General features: G+C 39.9%; 1 protein-coding gene across 2 annotated transcripts in view; it reads right to left on the bottom strand.

Moving 5' to 3' along the window:
• Positions 1-7646: 7646 nt before the first annotated feature.
• LOC149460293 (major histocompatibility complex class I-related protein 1-like) overlaps positions 7647-16380 on the bottom strand; it is a 125518-nt gene continuing 116784 nt past the window's right edge. Inside the window, exons 8-9 of one of the 2 annotated variants that reach the window (XM_089679827.1) lie at positions 14529-14558; positions 7647-10965 (exon numbers count right to left, since the gene is read on the bottom strand). In XM_089679827.1, coding sequence (XP_089535953.1) covers positions 10925-10965; positions 14529-14558 — 71 coding nt within the window. In that variant the 3' untranslated portion in view covers positions 7647-10924. The remainder of the gene's footprint in view (positions 10966-14528; positions 14559-16380) is intronic. The other variant, XR_016313087.1, reaches the window with a different exon arrangement.

The raw sequence follows: 16380 nt of genomic DNA, 5'->3' as shown, positions 1-16380 counted from the left end.
TGGTGAGTGCCCTGTTTCTAACACTGACTGCCATTGTTTTTTTGCTTCTGTTTGTGGATTACGCAGCTGACAGCTCCTGTATCTGTCCACCTACTCGGCTCTGTGCTACAGGTTTGACAGTTGGCAGGCTGACAGGGACAGAAGCCAGCATCTGCATAATTCACAAAATTCAAATTTCAGCTGGCATGCTCAGAATATTATCACTTTATACATATAAAGGATTATTGGTGACTACATAGTGTTCAATTTATACAGATTTAGCAATGTTTCATGCACACATGAGCTAAATGGACTATATTTCTGTACTGCTGTTTAGAATGGTTAATTAAAGCTAAAACCAAAAATGTATTATAGTGTCGCACTTCTCAACATCAACAAAAACAATTAATGTGAACAACACATATAATAAATAAAACAGTGTTTCAAATGTGTCGTCAGTCCTCTCAGTTCTTTTTAAAATATCACAAAAATAATCTCTTTTTATAAATTATAACATCATCATATCCGTGGTCTTCTATATATGTCATAATCTTCACAAGCCAATATCCGTGCTCCTTCACCAAACACCTCAGTTGTGCCCTCACCTGAATATTTTGACCTCACATAAAATGCTTGGTCAAACAGTGCCTGTGTTCCTTTATATGGACTAGGTGATGATCCTTGGAAAGGAATCTTCTTTTAAGATAAATAGATCACCTCCTCTTAGCACCTCCTTCTCCTCTTTTCTCCTCTGCTCAGCATAAAAAAAAGACCGATAGTGCTTTTTCCTTATAAAGCATTCATTTATTAAAATGTAAAAGTGCCCACTCACATAAAAAGGTGCTCCATCGCACCACATAAATTCAGCATTGTAAACCATTACATGGATCCATACATCCTACTCGTATGTCCATATCTCCGTCCTCCAATGATTGCAAACGTCATGACGTCACAAGCTCCTCCCCTACGTGTTGCGCCACAGGGTCTTGTGGCAAAGGAAAACAAATGCAGGCATCACATCCATTAATTGGCAAGCTGCAACATAATAACTGTTTGCTTTTGGTTTAATACCACTTTAACCACTTCCCATCCGAACCATGTATATAAATGGACGTACGGGAGCAGTGCAGCAGTTCATAAATGGCACCCACATTTGCAGCCTGTGCACGCTCCCTGGGAGTGCGCGGCACAGTGGTCTGGTGCCCACTGTGTCCGGAGGACACAGCGGAACACCAATTGCTGTACGAGACCTCTGTGTGAGGTCCCGATCATGTGATCGCTGATTGGCCGATCAGTGATCACATGAATAGTAGTAAGCAAGATGTCACTTCTGACATCATTGCTTACTGCGTGTGAAATCTGTGAATGATCACAGAGGTCACATGGTACGAGGCTATTCACAACTCCCTTGTACCATGTGACAAGCTGTGACCAATCACAGCTCTCACAGTATTTCTCAGTGGCTGCAGGAATGCAGGCAGAGAGGAGAAATGATTGCTTTTACAGCCTTTATGAGTGTAAAAGCAATCAGTGTAAAAAAAGGAAAAAAAAACCTTCATCACCCCCCACAAGTAGTACAGTGTCATTATGGTGTACTGCTGGGGTGACAGAATGTAAACAAAAAAATAATAATCTAAAAAAAAATTAAAATTAATTATAATTTTTGGTTTTAAACTAATTTGAATTATTTTTTTTTACTAAAGAGATAGCTGAATACATGTTGGCCAGGATTTATGAAGAAAGATTATTTATTTGCAAAAGTTTATAAGAAAAATATTTTTTTTCAAAATTTTTGAACTTTTTCATTTATATAGCAAAAATAAATAAATAAAAATCCCACTTGTGAATAAATACCACCAAAATAAAGTTTTATCTGTCTCAAAAATTGCTAAAAAATTCATATGGTACAGTGTTGCATGACTGCGCAATTGTCATTCAAAGTGTGATAGCACTGAAAGCTAAAGATTTGCCTGGGCAGGAAGGGGGTGAAAGTGTCCGGACTTGAAGTGGTTAAAGTATAACTAAATGCAACCTTAAACTTTTAGTTTTGGATAGAGTGAAGGATTAGAATACCTAGGTAAGTGTCTTACCGTTGTCTGTGCCCCCATTAAGGAGACTCGCCCTATTTCACCACATTTGTCCTATGTATCATATCACCAAAAGAAAGTAAAAGAAAATCACTAATTTTGGGTTGTCACTAATAGAGGGGAAATCTTCCATGGGGACACTAGTTTCTGGTGACAACCAGGGATTTACTCACTTTGGAGAGACTTCCCCCCACTTCCTGTTTTGGCTATGGGACAGGAAGTGAAGTGAAATCACTCCCAATGGGACACAGATGGCAAAAAAAAACTGACATGAGTCATAGCCCTCCCAAACTCTATCCAAAATAAAAAAAAAATTTTGCCTTTAGCTCTACTTTAACACATAATGATACAGATAAAAAAATCAAGATCCTGATTCATCATCTTTCCTCTTCCAACTTACACCACTGCCATTGAAACACGAATGCTGAACGCAGGCAAAACATGTACAGTATTCCACTCTAGGAAACAAATAGCAACTCCCCCCCTCCCCCTCAGTTAGTGTATGTCTTAGCAAAAGAAATGAGCTAATAACAAAGGAAGATGTTGTTGCCTCAGTGAACCACAAAGGGGAACAATTCTGTAAAATATGGTTTTACTGGAATTACTTCACATTCACATCAAAATAGCGAGCTTTTGTTAGTAATTCATAAGACCTCTTCTCTGCTGGAACAGAGCTAGAGCTGGGAACAGTTTCAATAAAGACACTCTTTAGGGCACTCTGTAAGGCTAAAGGATAAGGTCACCTTTTGACAAAAAATAATAAATGCACAATTTTTTGCAGGTATAAAAATGTGCATTTATTATTTTTGTCTGCAAGAGCCTGAAAAGCATTGCACCAGCGATCAGCCGATCACTGATGCCATGCAGGTCTCCTGCAGACCTGTCAGTATATCTGCTTGTCTGTATGGGATGTATGGGGAAGCAGATATACTGACAGGAAGAATGAATGAACTACCACAGCGCTCCACAGCACTGTGGCATTTCATTGAGAACTACAAGCTGATAGCCGCTAAGTTGTTCATTCATTCACAGGACTCTGTGAATGAATGACGCGGCCCTGTGGGCGGAGCCCCGCACTGCCACACTATTTTTAAAAAGTGACAGCTACTACAGGCGTGACATAAAATATGTTCCCAAAGGGGAACTTATACTTTAACTGGGAACCATACCCTAGTATTTTTCCTACCCCCTCCCAAACCCCACAATTCCTTTCCCTTTCCTTTTCCTTTCCCTTCCTTTTCCCTTCCCTTTTCCTTCCCTTTCCTTTCCTTTTCCCTTCCCTTTCCTTTTCCTTCCCTTTCCTTTCCCTTTCTCTTCCCTTTCCCTTTTCCTTCCCTTCCCTTTACTTTCCCTTCCTTTTCCCTTCCCTTTTCCTTCCCTTTCCTTTCCCTTTTCCTTCCCTTTCCTTTCCTTTCCCTTTCGATACACACAGATCATATTTGGCTTTGCAAGAGGAAGGCCTCCTCTCCTCTCTTCCCTACTCTTTTGAGCTCAAAAGTTTCTTCTTCAGGACGCTCAGAGGTCATATTCGGCTTTGTGGGATGGAAGTCCCACCAGAGTCATCATTGCTGCCATTTGATAATTTGTCTGGTGTGCTCCAAAGAATGATCTCCCACTGGGACAGCCCCCCTCCCCCGGTTAAAGGCAAGAGTATAATAAGAGTCAAATGCCATTCTAAATGTAGCTTGATTCCATGCCAGTGGGTTACAGAGTTATTTTCGGCTTTGTGGGATGGAAGTCCCACCAGAGTCATCATTGCTGCCATTTGATAATTTGGCCGGTGTGCTTCAAAGGGTGATCTCCCACTGGGACTGCCATCCCCGGTTGAAGGCAAGGGTATAATAAGAGTCAAATGCCATTCTATATGTACTTTGATTCCATGCAATTACAGAGTTATTTTCTCAGGGATAGCTTCAGTAATGCTTTCCTGTATACCAAGCTATGTTATGGCCTGTATATGCAATGGTCAAAGTGTCACGTCTATGTTTTTATGTCATCTGTGTTCTTCTGCTATTTGCATCTGCCGGGGCAGGGCAAAAACAAGCAGCTGGTGATAAAGACTTAGTGGCATACTGTATGTAAGAAAGAAAGATGGAGGGAACTACACTGAAGACATTTCTATGCTGGGGACAGACCCTGTAAAATGGTGACTGTCCCCAGCAAAAGGGGACGAATGGTTATCTTAGTCCAGGAACAGGGTAGGTCATCACTGGAGCAGCGCAAGAGGACCCATACAAATTCAGCAGAAGATTGTACATTTGAAATGAAAAAGTAAATAGTATGATACGCTGTAACAATGTATCACTCTGCCCCTACACAACCTGCTGTACATTCAATGGAGCATTATGTGTGTCAGTTGGTATGAACAGGCCTTAAGACATGGCACACTATGTATTTAGCTGATTTAGCAGTTTGATTTTTTTTCACACACATCTATTGCTATTATTAATAACAATATGATTTCACTGGATTCCTCAGTGAAGGCCATTGCCTGGTTTGTGGTAGAGTTGCCAGGGTCTATTCTTCAAGCCCAAGTATTGCTCCCTGTTGAAGCTACCTTTTAAAATCAAGTTAAGATTAGATAAAGGAACATAATTGTTATTAGCCTATTAATTTATTGTTTTGGGGGTTTTTTTTGCCAGCCTTTCCCAACCTTTCAAGCCCAAAGGAACCTATAAAAAGTGTTCAAGTCTCAGGGAACCCCTTGAGGGTCATTGGGAAAATGCCCCTTACAGTGGTGGTCAGAATGCCCTACTTACAGATGGCCAAAAATCATTGGTGTCATCTTGCTGGCTCTGCAAGTGGCGCTAGACCCAGAACTATGTAGGCACCATCAGACAAAAAAGTCAGTCTTTCACAGTTCAAGGAACCCATAGCAACCTCTGGAGGAACCCTGGCTGACAATGACTGGTTTATACAGTCCTATCCATTTTGAAATTCTTGCTTCCCATAGACATTTGGTTTAAGTCTTGTGTTTTGGTAAACTAGTAACTGTAAGCTTTTTCGTTAAACCACTTCACTTTTACTCATTTTGGGTCACGATCTGTTCTGATAGAAAGCCTGTGTGTAGATGGTTTACCTCACATGACCAGGCTGGTGTATATGAAGAATGTGGCGTGCAAAGGACATAATAGACAACTGTAGCTTCCTCATATTGACAGCATAAATAGAGAACTTCGATAAAAAAATATTTATCTAATGAGAACCACCAGGGCCCCTAATTAACCTTTTAAATGGTAAGCCAACAGCTTCTGAAATAAATATATCACCCAAATAAAATAAACATAAATCAATGCAGAGCTATGGAAATATACTCACATAATACAGTGTATAAACATATGAATATTAACCTATTTCCACCCATCCTTTCTCTATATAGCAGTAATAAGATATATAAAGCAGTATTAAAATCTGTAATATCATCAACCAAATTCTCTAAATATCCCCAAAGAAAAGTAAACCTTTCACCCTCGAAAGTACAAATATATAAAACCTTTTCTTCAAACTACCCTCGAGATCCCTCGAGACGAAGTCGGAAGTGACGAAACGCGTCAGTGTTGTGACGTCAGACGCAAAACCGGAAGGAGCAGTGCGGCCATCTTTGTTGTTGGTTTTAGCCATGTCTATGCTGGGACAGGATGGACGCTCGTGTTTTTGAATGTAAGCAGCAATAAATCTGTTATATTACTTGTACACCCCACTGAATCTTGCTCTTCTTTGCCCTATGAGGATTGGGGAACAATGGATTGAGTTATCTGCAAGGGGAAAGCTGTTGTACCCCGGAATATTTGAAATGCCTATCTGAGCTGAAAGAGGGTAATAGTATTTAACCCTACCAGAGTGGTGGCACTTATGTGGATTGTGGATCAGTATATACTCACAAGTTGAGCATTTGCTGTGTATCTGTTTGTTAGAGTCCTGGCACTTTTACACATATATCACAAGCTTAGTCATTTGCTGTGGATTTCACCCCACAAGTGGGTTGTGTAGGTGTATTCACCTTATTCATTTATTTGCTTTTAGTAATTTTTACACGTGAGATTCACCAAAAGTAGTGATTTATTTATTCTAAATAATTTTTTTTTAATTTTTTTTTTTCTCTTCTTTTTTTCCTCATGAGTGTTTTCTTGCATGGTATCACAATATTTGATTGTTGTTAAAAGTTAATGCACTATATTTAGTTTATTTCTTTTGAGGTTTCTTGGATTTGAAGTGATGAATGGGACAATTTTCAACGCTTGAAGACCTAAAAATAGCGTGGACTTGTGGTGGACTATTTGGAATTGATTTAGGTTATTTTGTATTTAAAAGAAGGGGACTAAGTAGCTTGAAGAAAAGGTTTTATATATAGTATTAAAATCTGGTTAGAAAAATTAAACTTTCCCCTTAATGTCATAATGTGCTAGTATGCATCACATACTAGCACATTATGAAAGACTTACCTTAAAACTAAGCCCTCCAGCAGTGTGTTGTCACCACTGATAGGGCTTCCATCGTCACCTGGTCTTCCATCCGGGTTTGCAGGCTTTGGCCATTTGAATGGCCGAACCGCGATGATGTAACTCCTGCACGTAACGTCACCAGCTGCAGAAATATTGAATATCTCCTAAAGAGTGCACATTTAGGAGATATTCATTGTGCCTACAGGTTAGCTTTTTTATAAGGTTATCTGTAGGTACAAGTCACCAAGCGCTATTTACTTCTGCTTTAACTAGGCTTTATTCCTGGGGGACAGGAAGGCCTGCCCAATCATATGACCAATTTCACCAGCTCCTGATCATTACTAGAGACCGGTAACACTCTTTGACAGCTTGGTCACTGTGCCGGGAAAAAAAATCCCAATACGTGTAAATTATTTGGTTTACGTGAAAGTTATAATGTTTACAATGGTGGGATATATACTGGGATTTTTTTTTATAGTAGTAATGGTGGCGATCAGCGACTGTGGAACTGCGGCGGGCATTCTGACACTGGGGGGAACTAATTAACTGCCACTGACACTAATACAGCAATCGATGCTAATAAATAGCACTGACACTGTACTATTGATACTGGGCAGGAAGGGGTTAACATCTGGGGTGATCGAAGGGTTTACTGTGTGCTTTTTCACATTATGTGCTGTGTGTGTTTTACAGTGTAAGCACGCTGCTTTGTATTGCTCTGCTATGCAGAGCAATACAAAGCAGTCTGCTGGAGCTGACAGGGGAGAGATCTGTATTGTTTACACACAGACCTCTCCCCCGTCAGTGATACTCGGTGATCGACCGGGTGCCAGCGGGGAGTCACCAGCCGGGACCCGATGATCGACTGCTGAATCCGCCATTGACGGCGCGCACCCCCTCAATCAGATTTGCAGCACAATGAGACAGCAGCGTTTGAACTGGCTTTCATTGATATGTATTGAAAGTGATGTATTGAAGACTATTGATTTTGCAGTAACAATGAAACAATTTTTCATGAAAATATTTGCAAAGTTTCTGTTAATAGATAAAGATATTTATAATGATTTTCTTTTATGCAAATATAATATGAATAGTAAGGACTAATAAAATAACTTTCTGTAAAGAAAACTTGCAAAAGTTTGTGCTAAATACTTTATTAAAAATAACAAATTCACAGTAATTCTCTTGAACCATCTTTATTTGTATAGTACAACAACATATTGTGTATTGGCTGACATTTTTGTTCTCCAAAACCTATTATATTGTTTCGATATTTGATTTGATTAGTCCTTGATTTATGGTATGTTTTCCTATTGTTTTAAAATCAATTTTATTGAAAGTACTCAAGAAATATATGTTCAAATCTATCAACTATTTATACTTTATTTTTGAGAGTAGGTGAATAAATTGGGGTAGGCTCGTAGGGGTCCCAGTGCATTACTTTGCCCAGGGGACCATGATGCTAAAAAGATGGCCCTGAGTCAAGGGCGAACTGACAATTCATGGGGCCCCTGGGCAATAGGGGATCATGGGGCCCCTGTGTCCTTGCCCAAACTCAAAAAAGCCTATGAAAAAGGTACCATGGGCATCTCATGGGGCCCCCTACTGACCCGAGTTTCCAAATGGTCAGTCCGCTCCTGCCCTGAGTTCTCTCCCAGATAGTGGTGTACCTCAGTGTGCCCAATAGCAGGGATGTCCATATCCTGGGTTGTGAAGGAAGGAAAGACTCTAAATGCATCACTTCTTATGGTTCTTACCTTCCCACTAGCCAGGCTGGACTGCCCAGAACTAAGCTCCATATATGATCCTGCCAGGTGGAAATGTACTCATTTTCCTTCCTGGAAAGATTTTTAACTACTTCAACATCGGGCACTTTCACCCCTTTCCTGCCGAGGCCAATTTTTGGCTTTCAGCACGGTCGCACTTTGAAAGACAATTGTGCTTTTATACAGCACTATACCCAAATTCCATTTTTATATTTTTTTTCACACAAATAGAGTTTTCTTTTGGTTGTATTTCATCACCACTGTTTTTTTTTTTGCTAAATAAAACCGAACATCCTGAAAACATTTTAATATAAATATAAATAATTGTTCTTCATAAATTCAGGACAAAATGTATTTTGCTATATTTCTTTGGTGAGAATAACCCAAATCAGTGTATATTATTTAGTCTGTAGGAAAGCTATCGAGTCCACAAAATATGGTATATATCTATAAATCGATCAATCCTGATGTACTGCCTATCCCATATCCCAAATGCCAGGATCATACAAATATCCCCCAAATAACCCCTTTTTGGAAAGTAGACAGTCAGGTATTTAGTAAGAGACATGGAAAGTTTTTTGAAGTTATACTTTTTTGTCATAATGTTTTGGAAAATGAAAAAATTTAAAACAAAATTCACAAGTTTTTTCCACATACTGTCACCAGTGCAGTACAGTGTCATTATAAAGCTGCTGTGGTGGTGATCGGTATACTGACTGATGGCAATACATAACATTTTTTTTTTTTTTTTTTTATTGCTTTTTTTCTTTTACAATTTTTTTTAACACACTGACCAGAGCAATATAACATTGTACTACTCTGGGGAAGTGATCAAGATTTTTTTTTTTTACACATTATGATTGCTTATAGTAGTGAATTTCACTGATATAAGCAAGCATTTTACTGAATGAAATTGATTCATTCAGTATGTATTGTTGTGATTAGCAGTGATTGGCCACAGCTAATCACATGGTACAGTGGGCCATGATTGGCCCTGTCTGTACCATGTGATCACTGTGACCAATCACAGCTAGCAACACAATTGTATACATCGAATGGAAGCCATTCATTGTTTACAACTGTCATGTAATCTGCTGTGATTAGTCACAGCAATCACATGGCCAGTACAGTCATCTGTCATCAACTGCATTCGGTGGACACAGCCAGTGACAGATCACACCCGCGAGGCACATTCTGGGGTGACGTCATATGACGTCCACCCAGAATGAGGACAGTCCCACCCATCCATCATTTTGAAATAAGCTGGGTGGGAAGTGTTTAAAGGAGCAACAAAGTAATCCCTGCCTATCTGTAATTTTAAAGAGATTGAAAATTACTCATTAAATCGGAGTTCCAGTTGAATAAAAAAAATAATAAAAGTCAGCAGCTACAAAATCTGTAGCTCCTGACTTTTAAAATACAGACACTTACCTGTCCCTCGGTGCAGCGGTGTCCTCACCACTGCTGGTTTCACCGGTCATCTTCTCTCCCTGGCGCCGGCATCTTCAGTGTGAGCACCCGGTTGTGACAGCTTGCAGCTTCACAGATGGGTGTCCACTGCGCATGCGCTTTGTGAATGGTCCTGTAGTTTTCTGGGACCTGTCACGTGTCGCAGAAGACTACGGGGAGGGAAGGGGGTGGACAACTTCTGCCTCCGATCGCCTTGGGACGACGTGGGAGCGGGCATCTGTCAAATTTGGGTACCCCCCAATAACCAAAGATGCTAATTCTTAATGGGAAGTGGGGAACAAAGCCTTAAAGTGGAACTTCCCCTTTTGGGTGGAGCTCCGCTTTAATAAATTCCAGAATATTAAAGCTTGTTTAAAATTTTAGTGATAATGTTTCCATTAAAATGGTTGTAAACCTCAGACATGAAATATGAACAAAGCATATTCTATAGAATATGCATAGATCTAAAGGTAACAAAAAAAAAACAAAAAACAAAACAAAACATGTATAAAAAAAAAAAACAGGCCGACTCAATGAACCACTTGGTCTTTTTTGTGCCGTCACTTTTCTATGTTTCTATTTCTCTACATTGTGTACTTGTCTCAATCCAGGGCACTAATGTCATTTTTGCCTGCTGCTTCATTCCTCTGCTATCTGTATGAGCAAACTTTTCCTGACACCAGTGTGTGTGTGTGTGTGTGTGTGGGAGGGGGGGGGGTCTCCAATCAGCTCTTAAAACTCTCCTCGCTAAGCTCTGCAGTGTGTTATTCCAGCTCTCTTCCCCCTTTTTTAAAAAATCTCAGACAAGCTTTATAAATTGTGCACTTTGAAGGGCTGTAGAGAAGACTGCAGATAAACAGGGACAACTTATATAGGAGAATTTTTTTCATCTCTCTGTATCGCCTGAGGGCAGTCACTTCACTAGGTATATGGAAGGGTTTACAACCACTTTAAATTTGGAAGATGGTATATTTTGAAATAATTATTTTCACTATTTTTTTTTTTTTTTTTTAAACATGTCAAACTTTTCATAACAGGAACTCCCTGGTTCCCCATGTCAAGATTTTAAAGACAATGGGATTCATGTCATATACATATAAATAAACTCTATACATAAAAAAGCAAAATACAAACATAATTAGGCAAATTGTTTGTTTCATTTTTGGTGTTTGGTACATAGAAATGGAATCTTCACACATACTCAGTCTCTTGGGTTGGATGAGTCAGAACTTCTATCTGAAGCTGGAAAAAGAGTGAAGTTATTCAGAGGGCAGGAAAGTGATGTTAGAAATAATTATTGTATATGGTGTATGATCTCACTGCATACATCATATAGAAACAACACACACACTATGCACAGTGCATTTGCCCCAGTAGCTGCTAATAGGTAGTGGTTGGATATTTCTACTGGTAAATTTTTTTTATTTTTTTATCCACGGAGGTGTGAAAAAACTAAAACCTGTAAGTGAACACAAACGTGCAAGTGCAAAACACCAACACAAAGAAGTGCACTTAGGGGGTGTGCTTTTGTCCCCCGAGCGCAAGGCATTTCTACTGGTATAAAAACATAGATAACAGCAGTGTTACATGTACAATGTATTAACCACTTGAGCTCCTGAGGATTTACCCCCCTTAATTACCAGGCCTCTTTTTGCTACTCGGCGCTGCACTAATTCAACCGATAATTGCGCGGTCATGCAATGCTACACCCAAACGAAATTTACGCCCTTTTTTTCACACAAATAGAGCTTTCTTTTGGTGTAATTTGATCATCTGTGTGCTTTTTATTTTTCACGTTATAAACAAAAAAAGACCCAAAATTTTGAAGAAAAACAATATTTTTTAATTTTCAGCTATAAAAAATATATAGTAAGTTCAAAGTTGGTTATAAATTTAGGCCAAAATGTATTCTGCTACATGTTTTTGGTAAAAAAAATCCCAATAAGTGTATATTGATTGCTTTGTGTGGAAGTTATAGCGTCTACAAACTATGGTATAAATACTGCAATTTACTCCATTTTTCTGCTATACAGCGCTGCGCTAGTTTAACGGACAATTACGCGGTCATGCAATATGGTACATAAATGAAATTTACATCCTTTTTTTCCCCACAAATTGAGCTTTCTTTCGGTGGTATTTGATCGCCTGTGCGGTTTTTATTTTTTGCGCTATAAAAAAAAGGCTGACAATTTTGAGGAAAAAAAAACAATATTTTGGACTTTTTGCTATAAAACATGTCCAGTAAAAAAAAATGCAAAAATCAAATTTAGTCATAAATTTCTGCCAAAATACATTCTGCGACATGTCTTTGCTAAAAAAAAACCCAATATGTGTAAATTAATTGGTTTACGTGAAAGTTATAGCGTTTACAAATGGCGGGAAAGATACTGGGATTTTTAATTTTTTTTATACTAATAATGGCAGCGATCAGGGACTTATGGCGGCGATCAGCGACTTATGGCGGGACTGCGGGACTGTGGCGGACATTTTGACACTGGGGTGGAACTGACTTGGGGTCACTGACATCCCCAGTGACACCAATACAGCGATCAGTGAAAAAAACCCCACTGATACTGTACTAATGTCACTGGGGAGGAAGGGGTTAACATATTTAGAGTTTACTGTGTAAGGGGAGTGTTTTACTAGGGGGCGGGGGTGTGTACTGGACGGGGGGAGGGAGGGGGGAGCTGATCAAGGGAGAGAAATTCTTCTCTCCCTCTGCAGCTTGTCCGCGAACTGTCACAGAGCAGGCTGTGTGTAAACAATGCAGCTCTGCTCTGTGTCAGTGATAACAGCTCATCGCGGGAAAACGGCCGGTAAAAACCGGCCGTGACCCGGCGACTGACACCCGCTGCGGACACCCGCGGGACAGGCAGGGCGGGCGCGCGCCTCACGCGCGCGCCCGCCCTGAGGTCCGTTTTAAAATGTCGTTTTGCCTACGAGTGCCGCCCTGCCGCCGTTTATAGGCATGTGGTTAATACTATCTCCTGGAATTCTCATTTCCTCCAGTCATACTAATACACACCACAATTTATGGAGTCTGTGTATAAAAATATAACACGATTATCACCTATGATCCTCAGCTCCATCTAGTGGTCATAATACATTATTTTCCCAAAATACATCAATAAAAAACACTGCATTGTGGTCATTGGATGGAGTTGACAATCAGAGGAGATAATGATATGACAAACAATATGGCGGTTACTAGTTATGCATGTGCAAATAATAAAGACATCTACATGGCAATTTTTTTAACTGCTTGACACCGGCGTCACACAAATATGCGGCCTTACAGAACTGGGCTTTTTTAAGGGGGCAGCATATTTGCGTACCTGTCTTTGTGCTGGGAGCGCACCGCACAGCGCACACCTAGCACAAACACCGGAGTGTCATTTAGAGCCCCGGGTCCCGTTTTAATGATCGGGACCCGGAACTCCCGATTCCAGGTCACATGATCGCTGTGATAGCCTCTGATTGGCTATCACAGTGATCAGTCACTGTGAAGCCCGCCCCTCTTGTTTTTTTTTTCTCTCTGAATGGAGGAGAGAGATTCATTGTATCTCTCTCTCTCCTTTCAGAGAGAGAGAAAAAAAAACAACTGTTTGTAAAAATAAATAAAATAAATATAAAAAAAATAAAATAAAAAATACCTAGATCAAGGTTTGATCTAGTTCAGTGCCAGGGATAGTGTTTGGGTCAAGGTCAGGGTCAAAGGTCAAGATTTTAAAATTTCAGTGTGTTCTGGGTAAAAAAACCAAAAAAACCTAATGCGCACTATTGTTTCTGGGCTGTACCACGGGTACAAACAACAAATAACATACACATATATGGTATCGCTGCAATCGTCAAGAGCTGGGGAATGTATTTTGGATTGTTTTTTGGTGGTAGGTTATGGTAGTAACAAGAAACAGCTAAATAAAAAAAAAAAAGGTTTTCCTTTGATAAAAAAAATCAGGAGATATCCATTACCATTTACCACCAAATAAAAGCCCAATTTGTCCTGAAAAAATGCAGTATAATCCACCTGGATGTACAAAGTAGTTGTGATGATATGTACAATTTTACTAACTGTCAAGGTCCTACCTTTTCCCTGAGGTTATGTTACTCCATGTGCTGGCGTCCATCTTGGATTCTGCTGTGCATGGTGGGAATCCTTTTATGCCTTCAGGTCTCTGAGGTCCACCCCCAGAGGGGCGTGGCTGATGACATATAAGCCTGTGGCCCGCACATGCTCTTTGAACTTGTGTCTTGTGTCTTTGTGTCGCTATTACTCTGTTCTGACTCTCCTGGTATCTGATTTGGCTTGTGACTTGACTATTCTTTGTATTCTCCTTTGATCTGACCCTCTGTTGCTGAACCCGGCTCGTGACCTGTGATTCTCGTCTGCTGTCCTGTACTGTTTTGTCCTGTTGTTGTTGACCCCGGCCTGTCTGACTACTCTTTTGTCTCTTCCACCAGCTACACGCCATTGGCGGCGGCCATTACCGCAGCTGAGGTGTCTCGGGGGCCGCGACCTGGTTCCTGGCTGCGTCAAGTCCATCCCCATCATCAGGGGCCCTGGTGAAGGGCAGCCTGGGACTTAGACTCCGCGCCCTGAGGGGCTTCGGTCTGTGGGTGGTGGTTGTCGTCAGCCAGTGCGTTACATTGTTAGGCCTGCCTGTCCGTTCCTCGGCTCCTGCCCTGACACTAACGTTGTAACATTTTAGGTACGCTTTACGATTAGGTTTACCCTGAGGAATGAAGGGGTTAAATAAACAAACCTCTAAAATAACACAAGGGATAGGTCATGATGGAATACTTACTACTGGTGGTCTTGTAGCCATTCTTCCTCTCTAAAATAAATAAGAGATGGAATTGGAAACATGAAGATAAAAACTACAAGTTCATGAGGTTGTTAATATTTTATAGTATGCTAATATAAAGTGGCAGTTTCTGGCCACCACAATTTGTTTACTATGTGATTTTGATTTCTCCTCTGTCCTCCCTTCCTGCTTAGTGCTTGTTAATTTAGTCCTAGTTAGACCTTCCTCATTTCTTCCATGTTCCATCAGTGTTAGTATTTTGCAAAGACTGGGCTTAGGAAAGTCATTGTCATTTTACAATTCAAACAGCTGGAAAAACATCCTCTGTAGTGTAATTAGCTGAAGTAAAATTTAATTTGGTACAACTTCCGTGTCTTATTGAAGAGTTATACTGTCTCTGGATGATGCCAAGTCAGCAGGTGACCACCTGTCCAGACTGACTGTGTCGAAGAAGTTATGTCAGTGCATAACGTGGCATTTGAAACAGAACTACTGTAGATAGCAATAAAACCTAAGGCTGGCCATACACTATACAATTTTCTTGTACAATTTCTGTACAATCTCCTTTAGATTTGTCTTCAGCTAAATCATGCTTGCCTGATAGCATTCAAATTGAATTTTGTTTAGGCTTGACATCATATTATATGGTTTTTGGTAAATCTAAAGGAACATGGCAGGGAATTGTATAACGTATGGCCAGCTTAAAGTGTTACTAAACCCACAACAGTAAAATCAGTCTGTACATGCAATAAAGTATGCTTGATATACTCACTGTGAAACCTAAGGGGTTAATCCTCTGCATTGTGTAAAAAGGCTGTTTGATCCTGTCTTCTCTGACCCTCCCCTTCTTCCAGTGTCCCCCTCTTATATTCTGATAAGACTTATCGTGTGACGTCACTCTGCGCATGCTCAGTGTGGTATGTATTGTTAGAGAAGTTTTTTGTTTCTTGGGAGAGTGTGTGATCAGCACAGGGCCAATCAGCGCTGTCCAGACAGAAGTCAGAGGTTCTACATCCTCCTATAGGAGAATGAAAACTCCACCTACAAGCTCTAGCCAGTGCTCTGCTGGACACTGATAGAAGTCACAAGACTGCTATATACTGCTGATGAGAAAAGGTATTTAGCAGTTTATATTTACTAAAATAATGGCATTTCCATGTTGTGTGTACTGTGGGACAGCAGCTATAGTGAATGCAGGGTCCTGGGAGACCAGATATAGTGAATGCAAGGTCTGGGGTTTAGTAATACTTTAACAGGGCTTTTAATTCCTTCCTACTTTCTACAACTAAAAACGTTTTGGCTATAGATATACTTTTATCTGCCTCATCTACAACTATATTTAACTGTGTAAATAAACCTTTAGTTGGCCAGTGGAGTCATAGTTTTCAACCTAATGAAAAAAAAATTGCTATCTAGCATTTGTAGATAGTAAATGTAAATACTGTTATTAAGAACGTTAGATTTAAGCCTCGTATACACGATCAGAATATCGGATGAATGATTGTCCATTTTTTTCAGCATGCTAGTGTCATATCAAAAGTGAAGAGGCTACTAAAGTTATGAAAATTCTTGAACGACGGAATAAAAATTCTGAAGAATGTAATGTATTTGTATTGTATTTTCGGACGACTACTGTACTGGATAAACGAAAATCGTTCGATCCTGTATTAAAAATTTTCGTGCTTTTTCGGAGGATTGCTGTGTACTAATGATCGGATTATTGTACGATCGGTTAAAAAGCTGCATTTTCCGTATGGTATTCTAATTGTATATACAAAGCATGGACAATTAATTGCCCATAAAAGATAGACGGAAAGTAAAAGAACAACATAAAGAGTTTTTGCTGTGTTGA

This window comes from Staurois parvus, unplaced genomic scaffold (genome assembly GCF_062004578.1).
Source record: "Staurois parvus isolate SC_StPar_1 unplaced genomic scaffold, SC_StPar_1.0 ptg000232l, whole genome shotgun sequence".
Lineage (NCBI taxonomy): Eukaryota > Metazoa > Chordata > Amphibia > Anura > Ranidae > Staurois > Staurois parvus.
The sequence above is the reverse complement of the archived record's forward strand: the minus strand, read 5'-3'. Positions and strand labels throughout refer to the sequence as shown.